General features: G+C 39.3%; 1 protein-coding gene across 1 annotated transcript in view; it reads right to left on the bottom strand.

Moving 5' to 3' along the window:
• Nucleotides 1–3,424: 3,424 nt before the first annotated feature.
• Nucleotides 3,425–18,583, bottom strand: part of LOC149820952 (pyruvate dehydrogenase (acetyl-transferring) kinase, mitochondrial-like) — a 34,684-nt gene continuing 19,525 nt past the window's right edge. Inside the window, exons 5-6 of the mRNA XM_089982558.1 lie at nt 18,269–18,473; nt 3,425–4,047 (exon numbers count right to left, since the gene is read on the bottom strand). Coding sequence (XP_089838684.1) covers nt 3,989–4,047; nt 18,269–18,473 — 264 coding nt within the window. The 3' untranslated portion in view covers nt 3,425–3,988. The remainder of the gene's footprint in view (nt 4,048–18,268; nt 18,474–18,583) is intronic.

Below are 18,583 nucleotides of genomic sequence, written 5' to 3'. Positions count from 1 at the left end.
CATCTAGCTGCATGCGCAGCTCCTTCAACTCAACTGACTCCATGCGATATGGAACCATTGTGGCAGGCTTCGCTCCTGGGATCAACTCAATCTTGTGGTCGACCTCACGTCTTGGTGGAAGATGCTTTGACAATTTTGGAGGCATCACCCCCCGAAATTCCTCCAACAGTGGGGCTAGGGTCGGCGGCACTACTGCTTCCACCTTCCCTTTTCTGTGCATACAGCAACTAAGAATGTCTGCTCCCCATGCTTGACACCCTTCTTCAACTGCATTACCGATAACACTGAAGACTTGCCTTTCTGTGTAAGGCATTGCATTGTGTGGGACAGATTTGGCCCCATGATCGCCAACGTGTTAAACTTTGGCAGCATCATAATATTTTAGGTTCGCAGAAACTCCATACCCAAAATCATCTTGAAATCGTCTAGGGGCACCACAGAGAAGTTAGCTTTGTCGACCCAACTCCCCACTTGGATAGCTACATCTCTTGCTTCACCAAGGATGGGCTTGGCCTTAGAGTTCACCATTTTGATGGTCCCCTGCTTTAGCCCAGACTTCAAGCTCAACTGCTCTGCCTCTTCCCGCGAGACAAAGTTGTGTATGACCCCGAAGTCTACCATTGTTGAAGTAGACTTTTCATTCGTAATGACTTCGAGATACATCAGTTCTTTGCTAACTTGCATATTCTCAACTACGCAACTTCTAACTGCGTTGATCGGCCGCATGGCTCCCATCCGCGATTGCATGGTCTCAGTATCACTGCATTTTGCCTGCACAACATTGGCATGTCTGTCGTCCTTCATGAGGCACTTTGGGCATTGCCTGGCGATATACCTATCACCACAGAACCAACATGTCACAACTGCACCCTTGTTGTTGTTGTTATATTTTGTATAGTTATGTTTCTTGTCGGATTGATGGTGTATCGATGCCTCACATTTGTTGTCACGTCACTCATCATTTTTGCCTCCTTGGTCAGGCTTCTTACCGACTTTGGTTGATGGGGTGAAGAGCTTGCGCTGAGTGTCAACTAAGTGCTCGGCCGCCACATATACATCTTCCAAAATATGGGGGTTGCTCATTTTCACTTCAGACTGTGCCCATGGCTGAAGTCCCATAATGAACCAGTTGAGCTTGTCCTCTTCTGGCATGTTAGGCACCTTCAGCATAAGCTTCTGGAACGTTCTGACATAGTCTTGCAACGAACCAGTATGTTTAAGCTCCCCAACCATTTAGTACACCTGCCTCTGTGTATTCTTCGGCATGAAGTTGTTGTGCAGCTCCATTTTGAAGTCGTCAATGGTGTCTATCATGCATTGATCTCTCTCCATGTCACTGTGCTTCCGCCTCCACCAAGCGATAGCATCTCCATCAAGTAGAGTTTCTACTGACTTGATCCTAAGATCTTCAAAGATCACATTATGAATATTCAAGTAGTCTTCTACTTGGAACAAGAAATTCTCAATGGCCTTGCTATCGCAAGAACCATTGAATTTTATGGGTCTTAACACATCAATCCTTGATGGCCTCTCACCATTTCCTCCATTTAGGGTCACTGTCTGCTGCAATGTGTGGTTCTTCAACTGAAGCTCCCCTACTTCAGTTTGCAAGACGGTCACTGTAGTTGTCAATAAAGTGACATGTTCCATCAACAAGATCACCTGCTCTCGCAGGCTCGCCACTACATCATTCAGTCCACTGAATGATTCAACTGCGCATGAAATCGCTTCTTCCTGCGAAGTCATATCTTTTACAAGCCTGTTAACAGTTGCAGCCAACTTCTCTTGGCCCCGAGGTGAACCAATTTTCTCAGCTTCGGCAACTACCTTGCCTTTGGTGTTGCGCAAGTTTTGATAAGGCACCACAATGTCTTGCTCACAAATCGTAGTATGTTGGCGTGTCTATCGACACCAACTCCAAAGTCCTTTTCCCAGTACGAGAATGGGCTCTGGTACCACTTGTCACGGGCTTATTTCTTTCAATAGGCCAGCACGACGATCCTTCCTTACCATCACAAGCTACTTGTCAGCTCGCTTGCCAGTTGCGAAAGCTTGTAATCAGAGTGCAAGAGAACAAGAGAGAATAGAGGAAGAAGAATTGCATCACAAGAAGCAATCACAACATGGGTGAACAAAAGAAAGCTCAACGCATTTGATTCATTCACAATTTTGCCCGCGGGCAATTACAGTTCAAGTATATGGGCTGCCCCTTCGGGGTATTGATTCACCTAAACCGGGCAGCTTACATCAGACTCAACAAAAGCAAAGCAGACTATAAACGCAACTTTACAATGTAAGTCACAAGGAAACCATTGCAATTTTAAGAGAGATGTTTTTTTTTCTTGTTCTTTGTGAATCTTATCTTGTCCTACATGAAGGGATTTAGATGGTAGATATTTGTGATGAGGCTCTATAAGCCAAAGACGTAAGGCTGAGTTGTGACTCATGAATTTGTATATGCATACGAGTCATAATTCTTGGAGTTTTATCTGTTGCAAAAGAAAAAGAAAAGTTAACGAGATACATGGATATGAGTTATAATTATTGGAGTCATCTGTTAGGGAAGAAAAAGAAGAAAAGGCAACAAGAATGAATTTGTTGTTTTGTAAGTAATTTTACTTAAAAATATCGAGGGATTATAGGGATCATTTTATTGAATATCTTTTCCCTCTGTTTTCACTGACAATCTTTTTTGAAGTCGTCTTATTTGCTTATCATTTTTCATTTTCTATTTCCCATCTTTTAGTTTTATGATTTTTCCAATTGAAGCCTGGGAAAAAACAAAACAAAAATTGGAAAACAAAAAGAAAAACAACTTCCAAGATTTCATCATTTCCAAAGATTTTCACCTGAAAGATGCTATTTCTTAATTCACACTATTGAAGTCTTCACCACAATGGGCTAAATATAAAGGCTGTCCATGACAATGCTCTTGAATTATTTATGAGTTTGACGCTTTTTTTTCATTGTTTGAAATGGGAAAAATGAAAAGGTCGTATCAAGTGGCATAAATGCATTCAATCTGGTTACATCTACCTCAATTGATTCTTATCAAGATAGAAATGGCAGAAATGCATTCAATCTGGTTATACATCTACTCAATTGCATCAAATAAGCGACTTGGTTATTTTCAACTAAAGCAGTCAATTAAGCTTATTGATGTTTGCTTAGCGGCACAGTGTAATGGAATAGACTGGTAACTCTATATTCGTCTATCAGCTGAAACTAGTAGCAATCCTGATGAAAACAAAAATATCAAATTGTAAAGTCAGCCAAAAATCTTCAGAAGAATATGTCGGACAAAATTGTTCACGACCGTTAGAGGTATGTTCATAAAGAGTTAATCTGCTCAAATAAGGGAGGGTTGCAGGAAAGGGGTCACAGCTACTTCCCCTGCAGCCTTCATTAGGAATGTACAGTGTAATGTAAAGTGTAAATGAACATTTTCTGTAAATGCTGAATAAGGTTGCCTTTTTCTCAAAAAAAAAAAAATCAAACTAGTTCATTTACAAAATAAATAATTGTTTCAAGCTTGTAATCAATAGGATTTGATCTCTAAACTTATGACCCCGCGGTGGTGTGCTCATAAGCTCATTGATGTAAAAACACCAGAAACCCTTACCTACCAGAGTACAACCAGCTTCGACTTCATGGCAAGGGATATAATACAACCATGGGTTTTGAACTCGTTATATCCCAAGTATAATGCAAATGCTTTACTTACACAGCGGCATAAAAATAGTTGGACCAACAGCCATGAGAGACAGAGAGAGAGAGGTTCCCAATAAAACTGGAGAATGAAAGAGATTATACATAAACATCAACTTTGCCTGCTTCAAGTGTGCCATGAGTGACCACGTCCTCCTCTGGCGGAGAAGAATTCATTGCAGGGAAATCATAATTCTATGTGTAAATGAAGAATCGAAAAAGAAAACCGAGAACTTCAGAGTATGAAGTGAGCATCAACAAATGCTTCTAACTTCCAAGATCAAGGTAATGATTCTAGTGAGTCTCCAAGTCGAGACAGGTGAAGATAAGCATCCGTACCTGCAGAAGCTAGTTCAAATCAGTAAAACGTACATGTGTGCATGCATACATATGAGTGCATATGCGGCAAAAAAGCTAAAAAATAAAATTACATCATGCCATGCATACATGGTATACGACCACAATGGTGCACAGAAAAAAAATGTGACATATAGCACGTAGAACTGTGTGTGCACAGTACAAGTTTTATAACTGAATGTTTTTTATTCTTTAATCATGACATTTTACTAACACAGTGCTCACTTCTATTATTGATATCTCTAACAATAGCTTTTCAACTTGAGCGTCTAACTGTTGGAACACATAGTGGAAAAATCAGGATTTTGAAAAACCGAGATCCCAAGCCTAGAAGCACGTTCTCAAGATCACTATCTTTACAACTTCAATCGGCCCACTTCGGGATTCCTGAATATGTGAATTGGGTTTGTTCGCGACTGACTAGACTTGACCTCAAGAGTGTCACTACTTTGCAAGATCAGATGACTTCTCCCACACACGAACTTACAAGCCAAACGAGAGCAAAAAAATAGAAAGAGAAAAAAACTTGATAATAAAAAAATCCGATGACCCAAAAGACAGAAATAAAGGGTCTTTATAGACTTGAGAAGGCTAAAACCGATTTAAGCTATACATGAGATTAAATGGTCATAAATCCAATGTTTAAAAAATTGAACAAAAATGACCCTGAATTATCACTGCCTTTGACCAATGGTCAAGGACCACCAAAACTGTGCAACAGTCACAAAACCCCTTAGACACCATTTAAATGCCATTTAAATGCTCTCAAATGGGCCAAAGCAAAGCAATAACAGAAAGTCAAAGTTGGCTCGGTCAAAAGTCAAGGTGGGTTAATCGGGCCTAGGCACCTCATATGTGTCTCGTGTCGTTGTGATTGCAAAGTGCAAAATGTGTCATCAAAGCATCACATTGCGCATCAAGCATGCATGCATGCATGCATGCATGTTAGCGATCGCTGCATCCGTTCCTGTGTGTTGCGCAATAACGTTCGCAAACCACATTAAGACATAAGGGTTTTCAAAGTATAAAATATAAAAGAAAAAGACTATTTCAACCACCAGAAATATCTCTCCCTCTTAGATATGAGACTAAACAATTTTTAAAAGTATTTTGGTAGGAAGCAATAAATGCACCAAAACTTTATAAAGAATATGTACTTTCCCATCATATAAAAAAGCATATTTTGAAACTTTTCCAACACTAACATGGTATGAGATTCTCTTGCAAGGCCTTACCTGCACCCTTGTTTTTGATTGATATGTTCCAGCAAGTGGCACTCCTCTGCTCAGACTGGGAATATAAAGGGTCCGATTAAGTTCAAAACCAAATAGATTTGACCACATCAAATTGAGTTCCATCTTAAACTCAGTTTTCAAGAACTCCAAACTAAAGCTGACCGAATCAGGTCTTACCCCGTATCAGATTGATGAATGATCAACTCAGGATTTTGTTGGACTTGGATTTGAATCTGAACTTAGTTTCAAGAAAACCACCTTGACAGATCAGGTAATTAGCTGATAGATATGATAGAGCACTCTACCTGATTAAAGGGATTTAGGTTGGTTGGGTATCTGGCATAACGCATTCCATTTATTCCCAAGTAGAACCTACCACTGATATCTATCATTTACTTTTCCATCTTCTCTGCACCTGTTGGACGTCCTATATGTTCACCTACTCTCTTTCCTTGTGTTGAGTCAGCTTTTATAGTGCAATTCCAGTTGAAACCTCAGGTTCACTGAAAAGTCATGACTACTAATCTGGTGCAAAATCATACCATTATCCCTCGCTATGACCCGCCACTGATATCTATCATGAACTCTTCCAGAACTTTTGTCTTCTTTATGTTACCTAAACCTTGACCCAGCAATTGCACCAGCAAACTTGGATTAAATCCCTACTTTTTATGATCCTCCATTGACACAATATAATAGATCTTGATTGCAGGATCAAATCGTACCATTATCCCTAGCTAGGTCCCAACACTGATATCTATCATGAACTCTTTCAGAAATTATCTTCTTTATGGTACATAAACCTTGATCCTGCAATTGCACTAGAAAACTTGGATCAAATCCCTACTTTTTCTGACCCCTCCATTGTCCCAATCTATAAGATCTTGATTGCACTGGCTTTGGTTCATACCAGAAAAGGTATTCTAGGATTATATGGTATCTAATTTTGATCCTTTGCGATCTCCACTTGATCTGGATATGTTCTTTCTTTTCTTTTTAAGGAAAGAAAAACACATGATTTGGATGTGTTGAATACCCTTTAATGTATTTCCTGCTCAAACTTATACAAGACTGTTGAATACCCTTGAATATATTTCCTTCTCAAACTTATGTAAAACTGTTGGAAGCTTAAACCTTGTTAAAGAGAAGAAACTCCAGGCTTACCTGCACAGGAGAAAGAAGATGGCAGAGAATAGGGGCTGCAGAAGGTCACGATGAAGAAGCCACCGTGACTGCTGTATTCAATAACATATATGCTAGTGAGTGGTTACAAAAATTAGGGTACTGAAATACCCTTTAATGAACAGCTAATATTACAACTTAACACAGCATTGCGTGTGGATACGTGAGTGCATATGGATACGGGTCCGGGTCCGGATCCATGGACAACTTTTCACCCTTCCTCAAGTTGTACATGGTCTTGGATCATGAACAACTTGCCTTTTAACATCCAAACCTGTTCTTCGTCAATCCTTTTGTGAATATGTCTACAACTTGCTCTTCAGTTCGGACAAAATTGGGTTCAATTTTCTTTTCTTCAACCTTTTGCCTCAGAAAGTGTTGGTCTATCTCAATGTGTTTTGCCCGACTGTGATAAATAGGATTGAAGGATATATTGATAGCACTTTGGTTATCACATAGAAGAAGTGATCGAGCAATCGGTTCTCCTATTTCTGTGAGGAGATGCCTTATCCATGTAGCCTCCGCAGTCGCGGCAGCCATTGATCTGTATTCGGCTTCGGTGTTCGACCTGCCTTCTGCTTCCTACTACTCCAAGAAACCAAGTTTGACCCAAGGAAAACGCAATAACCAGATACCGATCGACGTTCATCTGGATCACCTGCCCAATCAACATTAACATAAACTATGATCTCATGTGCTCCCTGATTCAACCCACCCTTTCTATACACAAGCCCATCACCAACAGTGCCTTTTAAATACCTTAGTATTCTCTTAACGGCCTCCATATGTGATGTACGAGGTTCATGCATAAATTGAGACGCCTGATTGACTGAATAAACTATATCAGGTCGAGTGAATGTTAGATATTGTAACATACCTACTATGTTGCGATATCTAGTAGGATCTTCATACAAATCTCCCTCTTTAGAGCTCAGTTTTTTATGTATGACACTTGGAGTTCCCAATGGTTTGCAATTTATCATACCCGCTCTACTGAGAATGTCCACTGTATACTTGTGTTCAGTGTCGACTTATACCCCAAGGAAATATCGCAAATCTCTAAATCTCTGATTCAACAATTTCTTTACTTCCTCAATGTGAGTTCCACAGTTTCCTGTAATGATGATGTCGTCTACATATATTAATAGGATTGTGGTCACATTCTACTTCTTGTAGATGAATAATAAATGATCTAGAAGAGACCTAGAGAAGTCATGTCTTTGTGTCTCAAGCGAAAAACTCTCGAACCAAGAACGAGATGCCTGTTTCAAACCATATATCGCTCTTTTTAATCTACACATGTATTGATTAGCATCTTGTTCTGCATATCCAGCGGGTTGCTCCATATAAACTTACTCCTTTAAATCTCCATGTAGGAAAGCATTTTTAACATCTAGTTGACTTAATGCCCATCCATGTTCAATAGCTAGACCTAACACAATTCGAATAGTCCCCATTTTCACAACAGGACTAAAGGTTTCATCAAAATCCTGCCCTTGTTCTTGCGTAAACCCTTTACCAACAAGCCTAGCGTTATACCTTTCAATATTCCCATATGGTTTATATTTGATCTTATACACCCATTTCGATCCAACCACATTTCTGTTGGGTGGTCTGGGCACAATCTCCCAAGTTCCACATTCATGTAAGTCTTTCATTTCTTCATTCATCACTTCAATCCACTTCTTTGAGTTGACAGCTTGATAAAAATGTGAGAGGCTCATCTTCTTTGTTTATGGATGTCAAAAACAATTGAAAATCCAATGAAAAGTTTGTGTAGCTTACCCATCTATCAAGTGGATGTCGAGGCCGAGTGGACCTCCTGACAACCGACTCCTGTGAAGGAAGAGGAGTTTCATTAAGATCCGAACAAGAAGCAAAAACGGATGGAGGTTCTTTTTCACGTCGGGTGTAGACAATGCCCTTGTACCTTCTTGTTTCCAAGGGTTGCGCAACAACTTCTTCTGGCTGTGGTGCATTTTCTGACTCCTCACATATTTCCTTTTGACTATAGTCTGGATGACAATCATCATTAATGTTGGAAAAAAGTTCAGAAGTTAGCCATGGATAATATACCTCAACATTGGATCTTGAATTTGAGGTGTTAGGTGGTTGATTATCAAAGTTCATCTCATCAAAAATAACGTTTCTGGACACTTTGATGCGTCTGCTCGAAGAATCATAGCACATGTACCCCTTATAGTCATTTGCATACCCCACAAATTTGCACTTCAAGGTTTTATCTTGAAACTTATGCCTTAACAAGCTGTCAATATGCACATAACAAACAGATCCAAAAATATGTAATTCATGATAATCGGGATGACTACCAAAAAGCGTAAAGTATGGTGATCTGTTTTCTAACAGTGTCATGGGCAGACGATTTATCACATGCACTGTAGAATGAAAGGCCTTTGTCCATAAAGTAATAGGAAGATTGCTATTATGCATCATGCTCATTGCACTCTCAACAATATGTCGATGCTTCCCTTCAGCAATCCCATCTTGTTGAGGTGTATGTGGGCAAGACACACTTCTCCTTATTCCATTATGTTGGAGAAAATCAATAAAATCACTAGAGGAAAACTCTCCCCCTCCATCACATTGGAAATGTAGAATGTTTTTAGAGAAATGATTTTTGATGAAATAATAAAAATTTCGGAACAATCCAAAGACTTCAGATTTATGCTTCATGAAGAATATCCAAATGTAATGAGAATAGTTGTCAATAAAGATAAGATAATATTTGTTGTCTGAATCAGAAGCAATTGGAGCAGAGCCTCAGACATCAGAACATATGATTTCAAAAGGTCTTGAAGCTCTTTTATTGACTGAATTGAAGGGTAAAACACAACTCTTACATAAGTGACAACTCAGACATTTTATTTCATTTACTTCTGACCCCATACTGGACTTAGGAATCAAATTATTTGAGACAAGTTTTTCAATAAAATGACGACCACAATGACCCAATCGACTATGCCAAAGAATTGGCTTATTACATTTAGAAATGGCGAATACACACTCAGAAGAAATTAATGGTGGATGCTAATTAAGCTTCAAGGATGAACAAGTGGGATGAACTGTGGATGAGAGATCTTCTTGAAAAATGTACATGTTGCATCGTCTCTTTCCTTCAGCGAATGTCTCCCTCGTGTGAAGATCCTTGACAAAAATAGAAGAGGGAGTAAATTCAACTGAGACATTAATATCATCAACTAATTTTGAAACGGAAACAATATTTTTTTGAATATTTGGTGCATGAAGAACATTTGAAAGCTTGAGAGGAGACTTAGACATGGGTATAATAGCATTTCCAATGTGTGAAATGGAGTGATGAGAACCATCTCCTGTAACTATACTATTTCTACCAACATAAGTAATAGGGTTTAGGAGTTTACCCACATCACCTAAAACATGAGTTGCTGCCCCTGAGTCAACATACCAAATGCCTTTGTCATTCTGCTTCATATTCAATCTTGTTAGTGCTGCCAATAGCAGCTCCCTTCTCCCCCAGCTTTTGAAGTTCCTAGGTCTTTCTTAGTCTCTGTTTGCAAAGATTTTCCTTTGTTTTGGGGATTAAACCAACAATTTGCTTTAATATGTCCTCTTTTGTTACATAAAAATCATGTAGGAATGGGCCTTTGACTTTGCTGACTGGGAGGAACATTAGGTGTTGGAAGTAGTCCATGACCCCCAAAACCATGTCTTGTTTGTCCACCTCTGCCTCAAAAGGCACCACCTCCTCTTCCTCTTTCATAAATCAGTCTTGTAACAAGTATATCTTGAGTCCCTGAGTGCACATAATTTTCTTCAGCAAAACCCTTCAGACTCATTTCATATTGCAGCAATTTTGCACGTAGATCTTCAAACTTTGGAAGCTCTGGAAGACACAATAAGAACGTTGTCAGAACATGATAATCTGGCCCCAGTCCGCTTAGAGTCTGTTGTACTTTATCTTTATCATTAACCACACATCCCATGATAGCAAGTTGATCTGTAATGGTCTTCATTTTATTCAAGTATTCCATGATAGACATGGAATCTTTCTTTAACATCTGAAATTCCTGCTTAAGAAACACAACTCTGGCCTCGGATATTTGCGAATATGTTTGAAGTAATTTGTCCCACAACTCCCTGGCCGAACAATCATCAGGGAAGGCTACAAGAACCTCTTGCGACAGTGTAGAGGTGATGTATGCCACCAATGCTTGGTCTCTCTTCATCCAAGCTACGTAATTCGGATTTCTGAGAAGCACAGTAGAGGATGCTATGAGATTCTCTGTGGGCTCAGCCTTCACTGCAAGAACTAAGAAAAAAGAGAGAGAGAAGAGGGAGATTCACAATGGCTGGGGGCGGCGCACGTTAATCCAACCTCCCAGCCCTAAACATTATAAATAGGGAAAAATACAAATGCTGGAAAAATTATAGACATGCCATTAATGAAATGGCATTGAGCATGTGTTAAAAGATAAAACATAATGTGCGTATGGATCTGGATCCAGATCCATACGCATAACATATTTTAACACCCTCCCTCAAGTTGTATGTGGTCTTGGAGCATGTACAACTTGCTCTTCAAATACCAAAATTGTTATCCTGTTAACCCCTTGGTAAACAAGTCTGCTACTTGATCTTCTGTTCGAACAAGACGTAGTTCTATCTCCTTCATCTCGACTTTCTGCCGTATAAAATGTTGATCAATCCCGTTCTGCTATGCTGAATAGGATTACATGCAATATTTATTGCACTTTGATTGTCACATAGAAGAAATGATCGAATAATTGTCTCTCCAAGATCACTCAATAAGTGTCTAATCCATGTAGCGTCTGTCGTGCCTGCAGCCATCGACCTGTATTCAGCCTCTGTACTTGACCGTGCCACTGCCTTTTGTTTTCTACTACTCCAGGACACTAAATTGTGTCCAATATATACACGATATCCAGAGACAGAACGTCTTTTATCTGGATCCCCTGCCCAATCTGCGTCTGTATAAGTGATGAGTTCATGCCCTCTATGCAGGTTATCGTTCTTGCGATAAACTAGTCCATCTCCTATAGTTCCTTTTAAATATCGTAAAATGCGCTTCACAGCTTCCATATGACCTTTCGTTGGAGCATGCATAAACTGGGATACCTGATTGACAGCATAAACTATATCAGGTCTGGTAAAAGTCAAGTACTGCAGCATCCCCACAAGGCTTCTATACGTTGTTGGGTTGACACAGAGATGGCCATCTTCAGAGCTCAGCCTTTGATGTAATACACTCGGAGTGCTGACTGGTTTGCAATTCGTCATCCCGACTCTTTCTAGAAGATCAAAAGTGTATTTTTGTTGCATGAGTGTCAATGTATCTTGTTGCCTGTCAACTTCCACACCAAGGAAGTACCTCAACTCCCCTAAATCTTTCATCTTGAAAGTTTTCATTAAAAACTGCTTCACGTTTTGCACATGATTATGTGAGCTCCCAGTGATCACAATGTCATCAACATATATAAGAAGTATAATGATGCCTGTCTTTTGGTAAATAAAGAGCGAGTGGTCCAGAAAGCATCTTCTAAAACCATAGCTTTGAATTTGCATAGAGAAACTTTCAAACCAAGAACGGGAAGCTTGTTTCAACCCATACAGAGATTTTCTTAGCTTGCACACCCAGGCAGTAGGATCCTTTTTGGCATAACCAGAAGGTTGCTCCATATACACTTCTTCCTTTAAGGTTCCATGCAAGAATGCATTTTTAACATCTATCTGGCTAAGCCTCCATCCTCGGTCGACTGCTAGGGATATGATGACACGAATTATACCCATTTTGACTACTGGACTAAAAGTTTGATCGTAATTTTCACCATATTGTTGTGTGAATCCCCGAGCAACAAGTCGTGCTTTATATTTGTCGATACTTCCTTCAGGCTTATACTTTGTTTTATAAACCCATTTTGAGCCAACTACATTCTTTCCTTCTGGCCGAGGTACTATTTCCCAAGTCTGGCACTCATGAAGTGCTTCTATTTCTTTATTCATAGCTCAAGTCCAATGACGAGATTGAAGAGCTTGATTAAAGCAAGTGGGTTCATCCTGTTTTGTGAGCTGAGACATAAACAACTGGAAATCAAGAGAAAAGGTCTCACAACCCACCCATCGTTGAATAGGATGCCTAATGCGTGACGGCCTTTGAGCCGGATCATTAGCGATGCTTTCCACATTCCTCTGCTTTATATTTTTGTCTTGTCTAGTGTATATCTGTCCAGAGAAGCGTTCTACTGGGGTTGGTTCAACACGCATCTGTGAGTCATCCAACCCCCGGCTCAAGCCAAAGGAAGTACAATTCGCCTGACAAGTTTCTTCTGTATTAGCAAAAAGATCTGCGCTCATCCATGGATCATATACCTCTACTTCTCGAGATGGCAACGCTTCAGAGTCATTTACCTGAAAATTTTGTTCATCAAAAACAACATTCCTAGAGGTCCTAATACGTTTTGTAGTAGGATCATAGCATCGATAGCCTTTGTATTCATCCGCATACCCAACGAATCTGCACTTAACGGCCTTGTCCTGAAACTTATTTCTCAGAGATGAATCAATATGTACATAACATACACAACCAAAAACACGCAACTCATCATAAGAAGGGTGTTGCCCAAATAAAGTATAATATGGAAAGTGCTGATCAAGAAGTGTCATAGGAAGACGATTTATGACATGAACAGATGTATGAAAAACTTCTGACCAGAGACTAACGGGCACATTGCTATCATGTAACATGCTCATCGCACTCTCGACAATATGCCTGTGTTTCCTTTCCGCAACCCCATTTTGTTGAGGTGTATGAGGGCAAGAAACCTGACGACTTATTCCTTTATCCCGAAGAAAGGCAATAAACTCGTTTGATGAATACTCGCCCCCACCATCACATTGTAAGTGCATAATATCAGAGGAAAACTTTGTTTTGACCATCGAATGGAATTCCCGAAATACTTGAAAAACTTCATGCTTATGTTTCAAGAAATATATCCAAGTATAACAGGAATAAGAATCAATAAAGATAACATAGTAACGACTACCGGAAAGAGAAGGAATAGGTGCGGGCCCCCAAACATCGGAACAAATAATCTCAAATGGCTTTGAAGCCCTTTTATTAATAATATGAAACGAAAGAACATGACTTTTGCAAAGTTCGCATGAGGAACATTTATTATTATTTAAAAATGAACATAAACTAGACTCTGGAAGAAGACCATCAGATACAAGATTTTCAACGAAGCCCCGACTACAATGACCCAAACGACTGTGCCAAATGTCTGGCTTATTACAATGAGATGAATTAAAAACTTCCAACGAAGGGAAAAGCAAAGACTCTGAAGGCGAAGACACTGAAGAATGCTTGGACGACTTCAACTGGAGGACTGGGGCTGAAGGTGAAGACATTGAGGGAATCTCCTTGAAGACGTACATGTTTCCTTGTCGCTCCCCCTTAGCGAACGTCTCCTTCGTTCGTAGATCCTTAACATAAACAGAAGAGGGAGTAAATTCGACGGAAGAATTCATATCGTCAACAAGTTTAGCTACAGAAACAATGTTCTTTTTAATATTAGGAGCAAGGAGAACATTAGACAAGTGAAGTGAGGACTCTGACATAGGGATATGTGCACTGCCAGTATGACTAATGGAGTGACAAGTTCCATCTCACGTAACTATACTACCTTTTTCAGAATAAGGCAATAAGTGAGATAACTTACTGACATTACCCGTAACATGAGTGGCAGCGCCGGAATCAACATACCACTCGCCTTGTTCATTTTGCTTGATCGTCATCCGTGACAGTGCTGATAACAAAAGTTGTTGCATATCTGTAGATGGCGCTTTCGTGTCCACAGTAGTAGCAGACTTATTTTCAATTTTGTTTACCTTTCCTCTATTTTGTAGATTAAACCAACAATCATCTTTCATATGTCCTCTTTTGTTACATAAGAAACAAGTGGGCACTCTCCTCTGATTCCCTGTATTAAAAACACCAGAAATATTAGGTGTAGGCAAGATACCACGACCTCCCTGCCCAAAACGTCTGCGGCCTCTGCCTCCTTGATGCCCTCCATTTCCTCGTCCAAAACCGACAGAAGTGTCCATGGCCAAAACTGAATGAGAACGAACTGATTCATTTCCTTCTGCTCTTTGTTTCATAATCATCTCATGCTGGAGAAGTTTCGCTTGAAGATCGTCAAAAGTAGGCAAGTGAGGAAGGCATGACAAAGTTGTGGTAAACATGTCAAAATCAGGGCCCAATCCATTGAGGAGTTGTTGAACTTTATCTTTATCTGAAATAGCACTTTCAATAACCGTCAATTGGTCAGTAATACTCTTCAAGCGGCCTATGTATTCCATGACTGGCATGGAACCTTTCTTCAAACTTTGAAACTCATTTTTTAAGTACATAACTCGAGCTTCTGATATCTGAGAGTATGTCTGAGACAACTTACTCCACAGATCCGCCGCAGTGCAATCATCTGAAAGAGTAACCAACACTTCTTGAGACAGTGTTGACGTAATATAAGCAACCAAAGACTGATCTCGCTTCCTCCAGACTGTATACTCTGGATTCTTAAAAGAAATAGTAATTGTGTCACCCTTCTCATTGGTGGTTTCCTGCAAAATAAACCGTGGGGGTATAGGAACCAAACCATCCAGATGTTCATCGAGATCCTGACTCCGTATAAAAGAAAGTATTTGTCTCTTCCAGGTCAAAAAATTAGAGTGAGTAAGTTTTTCTGTAACAAGATGACTCAAGAAATTTGCAGAGGGACCGGAGGACAAGGTAGATGACGAAGAGTAATCCATATCAATGGAACAACGAATAAACGAACAAGACGAATAAAGAGAAAGAGAAGAAAAATGAAGATCACTTAATCAATCAATAGAACTTTAATAAGGAATGCACCCGTGATATTAATAGACCCTTTTTTTTTGGGGTCGAGAATATAGACTGTGATAACCTGCCTATAGGCGTTGCACAGAAATCATTAAACAGTAATAGAAAAGGGAACTTCTGTCATCAAAGAGGAAATAAATTGTAATCAAAGAGGAAATAAATCAAAGAAATACCAAATAACTGCAGTAGATTTGATTGCAATCAAAAGGAGACTGCAGTTAAAGAGGGGAAACTGCAGTCGTTAATGTTGCTGCAGACGTTACCAGAAATCAAAAAAAAAAAACTGTATCAAAACAGTTTGCAGAAGTTACCAGAAATCAGAAAAAAAACTATATCAAAACAGTTTGCAGAAGTGCAGAAGTTACCGTGAAGGAGGAAGAATCGAATGAGGAATGGGCGAGGAAATCAGAAATCAGAAAAAAAATTGTATCAAAACAGTTTGTTCAGAAGTTACCAGGACTCGCTGAACAGCTGACTGGTAGGGTTCCGCAACCGTGCTCTGATACCATATGAGATTCTCTGTGGGCTCAGCCTTCACTGCAAGAACTAAGAAAAGAGAGAGAGAGAAGAGGGAGATTCACAATGGCGGGGGGCGGCGCACGTTAATCCAACCTCCCAGCCCTAAACATTATAAATAGGGAAAAATACAAATGTTGGAAAAATTACAAACATGCCATTAATGAAATGGCATTGAGCATGTGTTAAAAGATAAAACATAACGTGCGTATGGATCTGGATCCAGATCCATACGCATACCATATTTTAACAGATGCCCCTTTATCATCTTCCTTTTCCTGAGAAATAAATTCTGGAGGGGTTGGAATTGATCCATCCAGATGTCTAGAGAGATCTTGGCTCTTTATGAAAGGAATGATCTGTCTTTTCCAAGTTTCCAAGTCAAGAAATTGGTGTTGTTTAACTTCTCATAAACGAGTTGACTAAGTTAGAAGAAAGACCTGTTTGTGGGAAGGAGGAATCCATTGAGAAAATTTTCTAGATCAGATTCAGTCTATTGAGAAAATTGAGGAATCAGCCACTATTAATATTCTGCCTCTTCTTTTTTTTTTTAGAAAGTAAAAACAGGAAAATTATATCCTGACGGGTCAGCGAGTATGACAGATTCGATTGTGGCTACACTGAATCGATTTCAAAATTGATATAATTCCTCGTTGAATAAATAAAAGTGAACTCCAAGAAATTCTGTAACCTGGAATAGAAAAAAAAATGATAACTATAAAGCAAGGTATTTCAGATAGAACCAGATTACCAGCGGACAATACTGTCGTTGATCCGCTTTAAATGAAACAAAGATAATTGACAAAAAAAAGGTAAGAATCAATATTCTCATAAATGAGCAAGGAGTAAAGCAGAGCGAGAAGATCTCAACTGAAGTAAACACGCAGAAGATCTGAGAGGTTGCAGATCTGCGATTAATAAGGAAACTGATTAGGAGGCGCAGAAAGTTTGGGATTGGAAAATCCAGATTTTGATTTAAAAGAAAGGTATAGACGGTAAAGATTGGAAAATCCAGATTAAAGGAAACTGGTTAGGAAACGCAGAAAGTCTGAGATTAGAAAATCCAGATTTGGGTTTAAAAGAAAAGATAGACGGAAACGCTGATTGGAAGAAGGAAAATGCAGAAAAACACAGATTTAAGAAAAGAGCTGATTGGGTTTAGAAAGGCAGCACAGATCTGATTTGAAAAATAGATCTGAGAAACGCTGATTCAAAGAAGACGCAGAAAGAAGAAACTCACAATTTTCGCGGCTTGGGATTTGAGATCTCTTTGGACGTTCCTTTTGGAAAGATAACTCCAGGCCCCATCTTTAACTTGGCTGCTTTGATACCATGTTAAAGAGAAGAAACTCCAGGCTTACCTGCACAGGAGAAAGAAGATGGCAGAGAATAGGGGTTGCAGAAGGTCACGACAAAGAAGCCACCGTGACTGCTGTATTCAATAACATATATGCTAGTGAGTGGTTACAAAAATTAGGGTACTGAAATACCCTTTAATGAACAGCTAATATTACAACTTAACACAGCATTGCGTGTGGATAAGTGAGTGGATATGGGTCCGGATCCGGATCCGGATCCAGATCCATGGACAACTTCTTTTCAAACCTTACTATCAAAAACTGACCCCCCATTCAACATTATTTTCCAACATTTTTCTAAACGCAACTGGGTTTATTTAATAAACCAAACATCTAAGTCTTCAACAATGGAAATGATATCAGCTCAATTCAATCTCTGTAACAAATTTACAGCATAATTGCACTACAAGATTTTCACCAAAAGTTAGATAATCTCACAGTTGTTTTCCTAGCATTTCAACCATTTTTTATGCAGACACTTCCATCTGCTGATTTTCAATCTCATGATGGATGATGCTCTCTCCAAATGCTTTTCTATTGATGGAAGGCGGAGTGTTCTGAATGAAAAAAATTGCTCCAGTAAGATAAATCCTACTATCGGGCATTCCTCTCAACATTTTTGTTCTTTAAATTTACCAAGAACATCGATTACCATAATTACCCACCATAATCTTCAGTTCTCACCTTTGTGTTCCCACATACATAAGAATGCATCAGAAAGAAGAGTAACAATGAAAATAAACTAAATTTAGTACATATTTCATCATGCATCTTAGAAACCAATCAACAGCTGGCATATAACGCTGTATCATAATCAACTTGAAACACATTTTTAGTCGTATACTGAATCACTACTTCACTGAACCCTTAAAAAATCTGAACTAAGAACTGCATTCTTCCTATATATCCCAATCATTTTAAGATGTATAAAGAAGAAATATAATGTCCGGATATAGATAAATTTATCACTAGTAGAAAGAGTCACTCACCATATCCTTCCATGGATATTATCTGCAAATCACCCCCAAAATACCTTGCATAAAGGCGGCTTATTGGAAGCCCATACCCATAACCAGCCATAGTCACTCCATCAGCATTTGAATTCTCATCCAGCAGGGTGTTTCCAGTACTATACAGGTAGGTGAAAATTTTTGGGAGGCCACTTCTTGGTATTCCACCACCTTCATCTGAGATCTGGATAGAAAGAGCAAACTATTAACACCAAACAACCCAATAGATGCACCTATTGGTGTTCAATGGTTGAACAGAGAGATTCAGTTGTACAAGGGAACAACATGAACAAT

The sequence above is a fragment of the Nuphar pumila genome, chromosome 12 (genome assembly GCF_984573655.1).
Source record: "Nuphar pumila chromosome 12, dmNupPumi1.hap1.1, whole genome shotgun sequence".
Lineage (NCBI taxonomy): Eukaryota > Viridiplantae > Streptophyta > Magnoliopsida > Nymphaeales > Nymphaeaceae > Nuphar > Nuphar pumila.
Note: the sequence above shows the minus strand (reverse complement) of the source record. Positions and strands in the feature narration are given on the sequence as shown.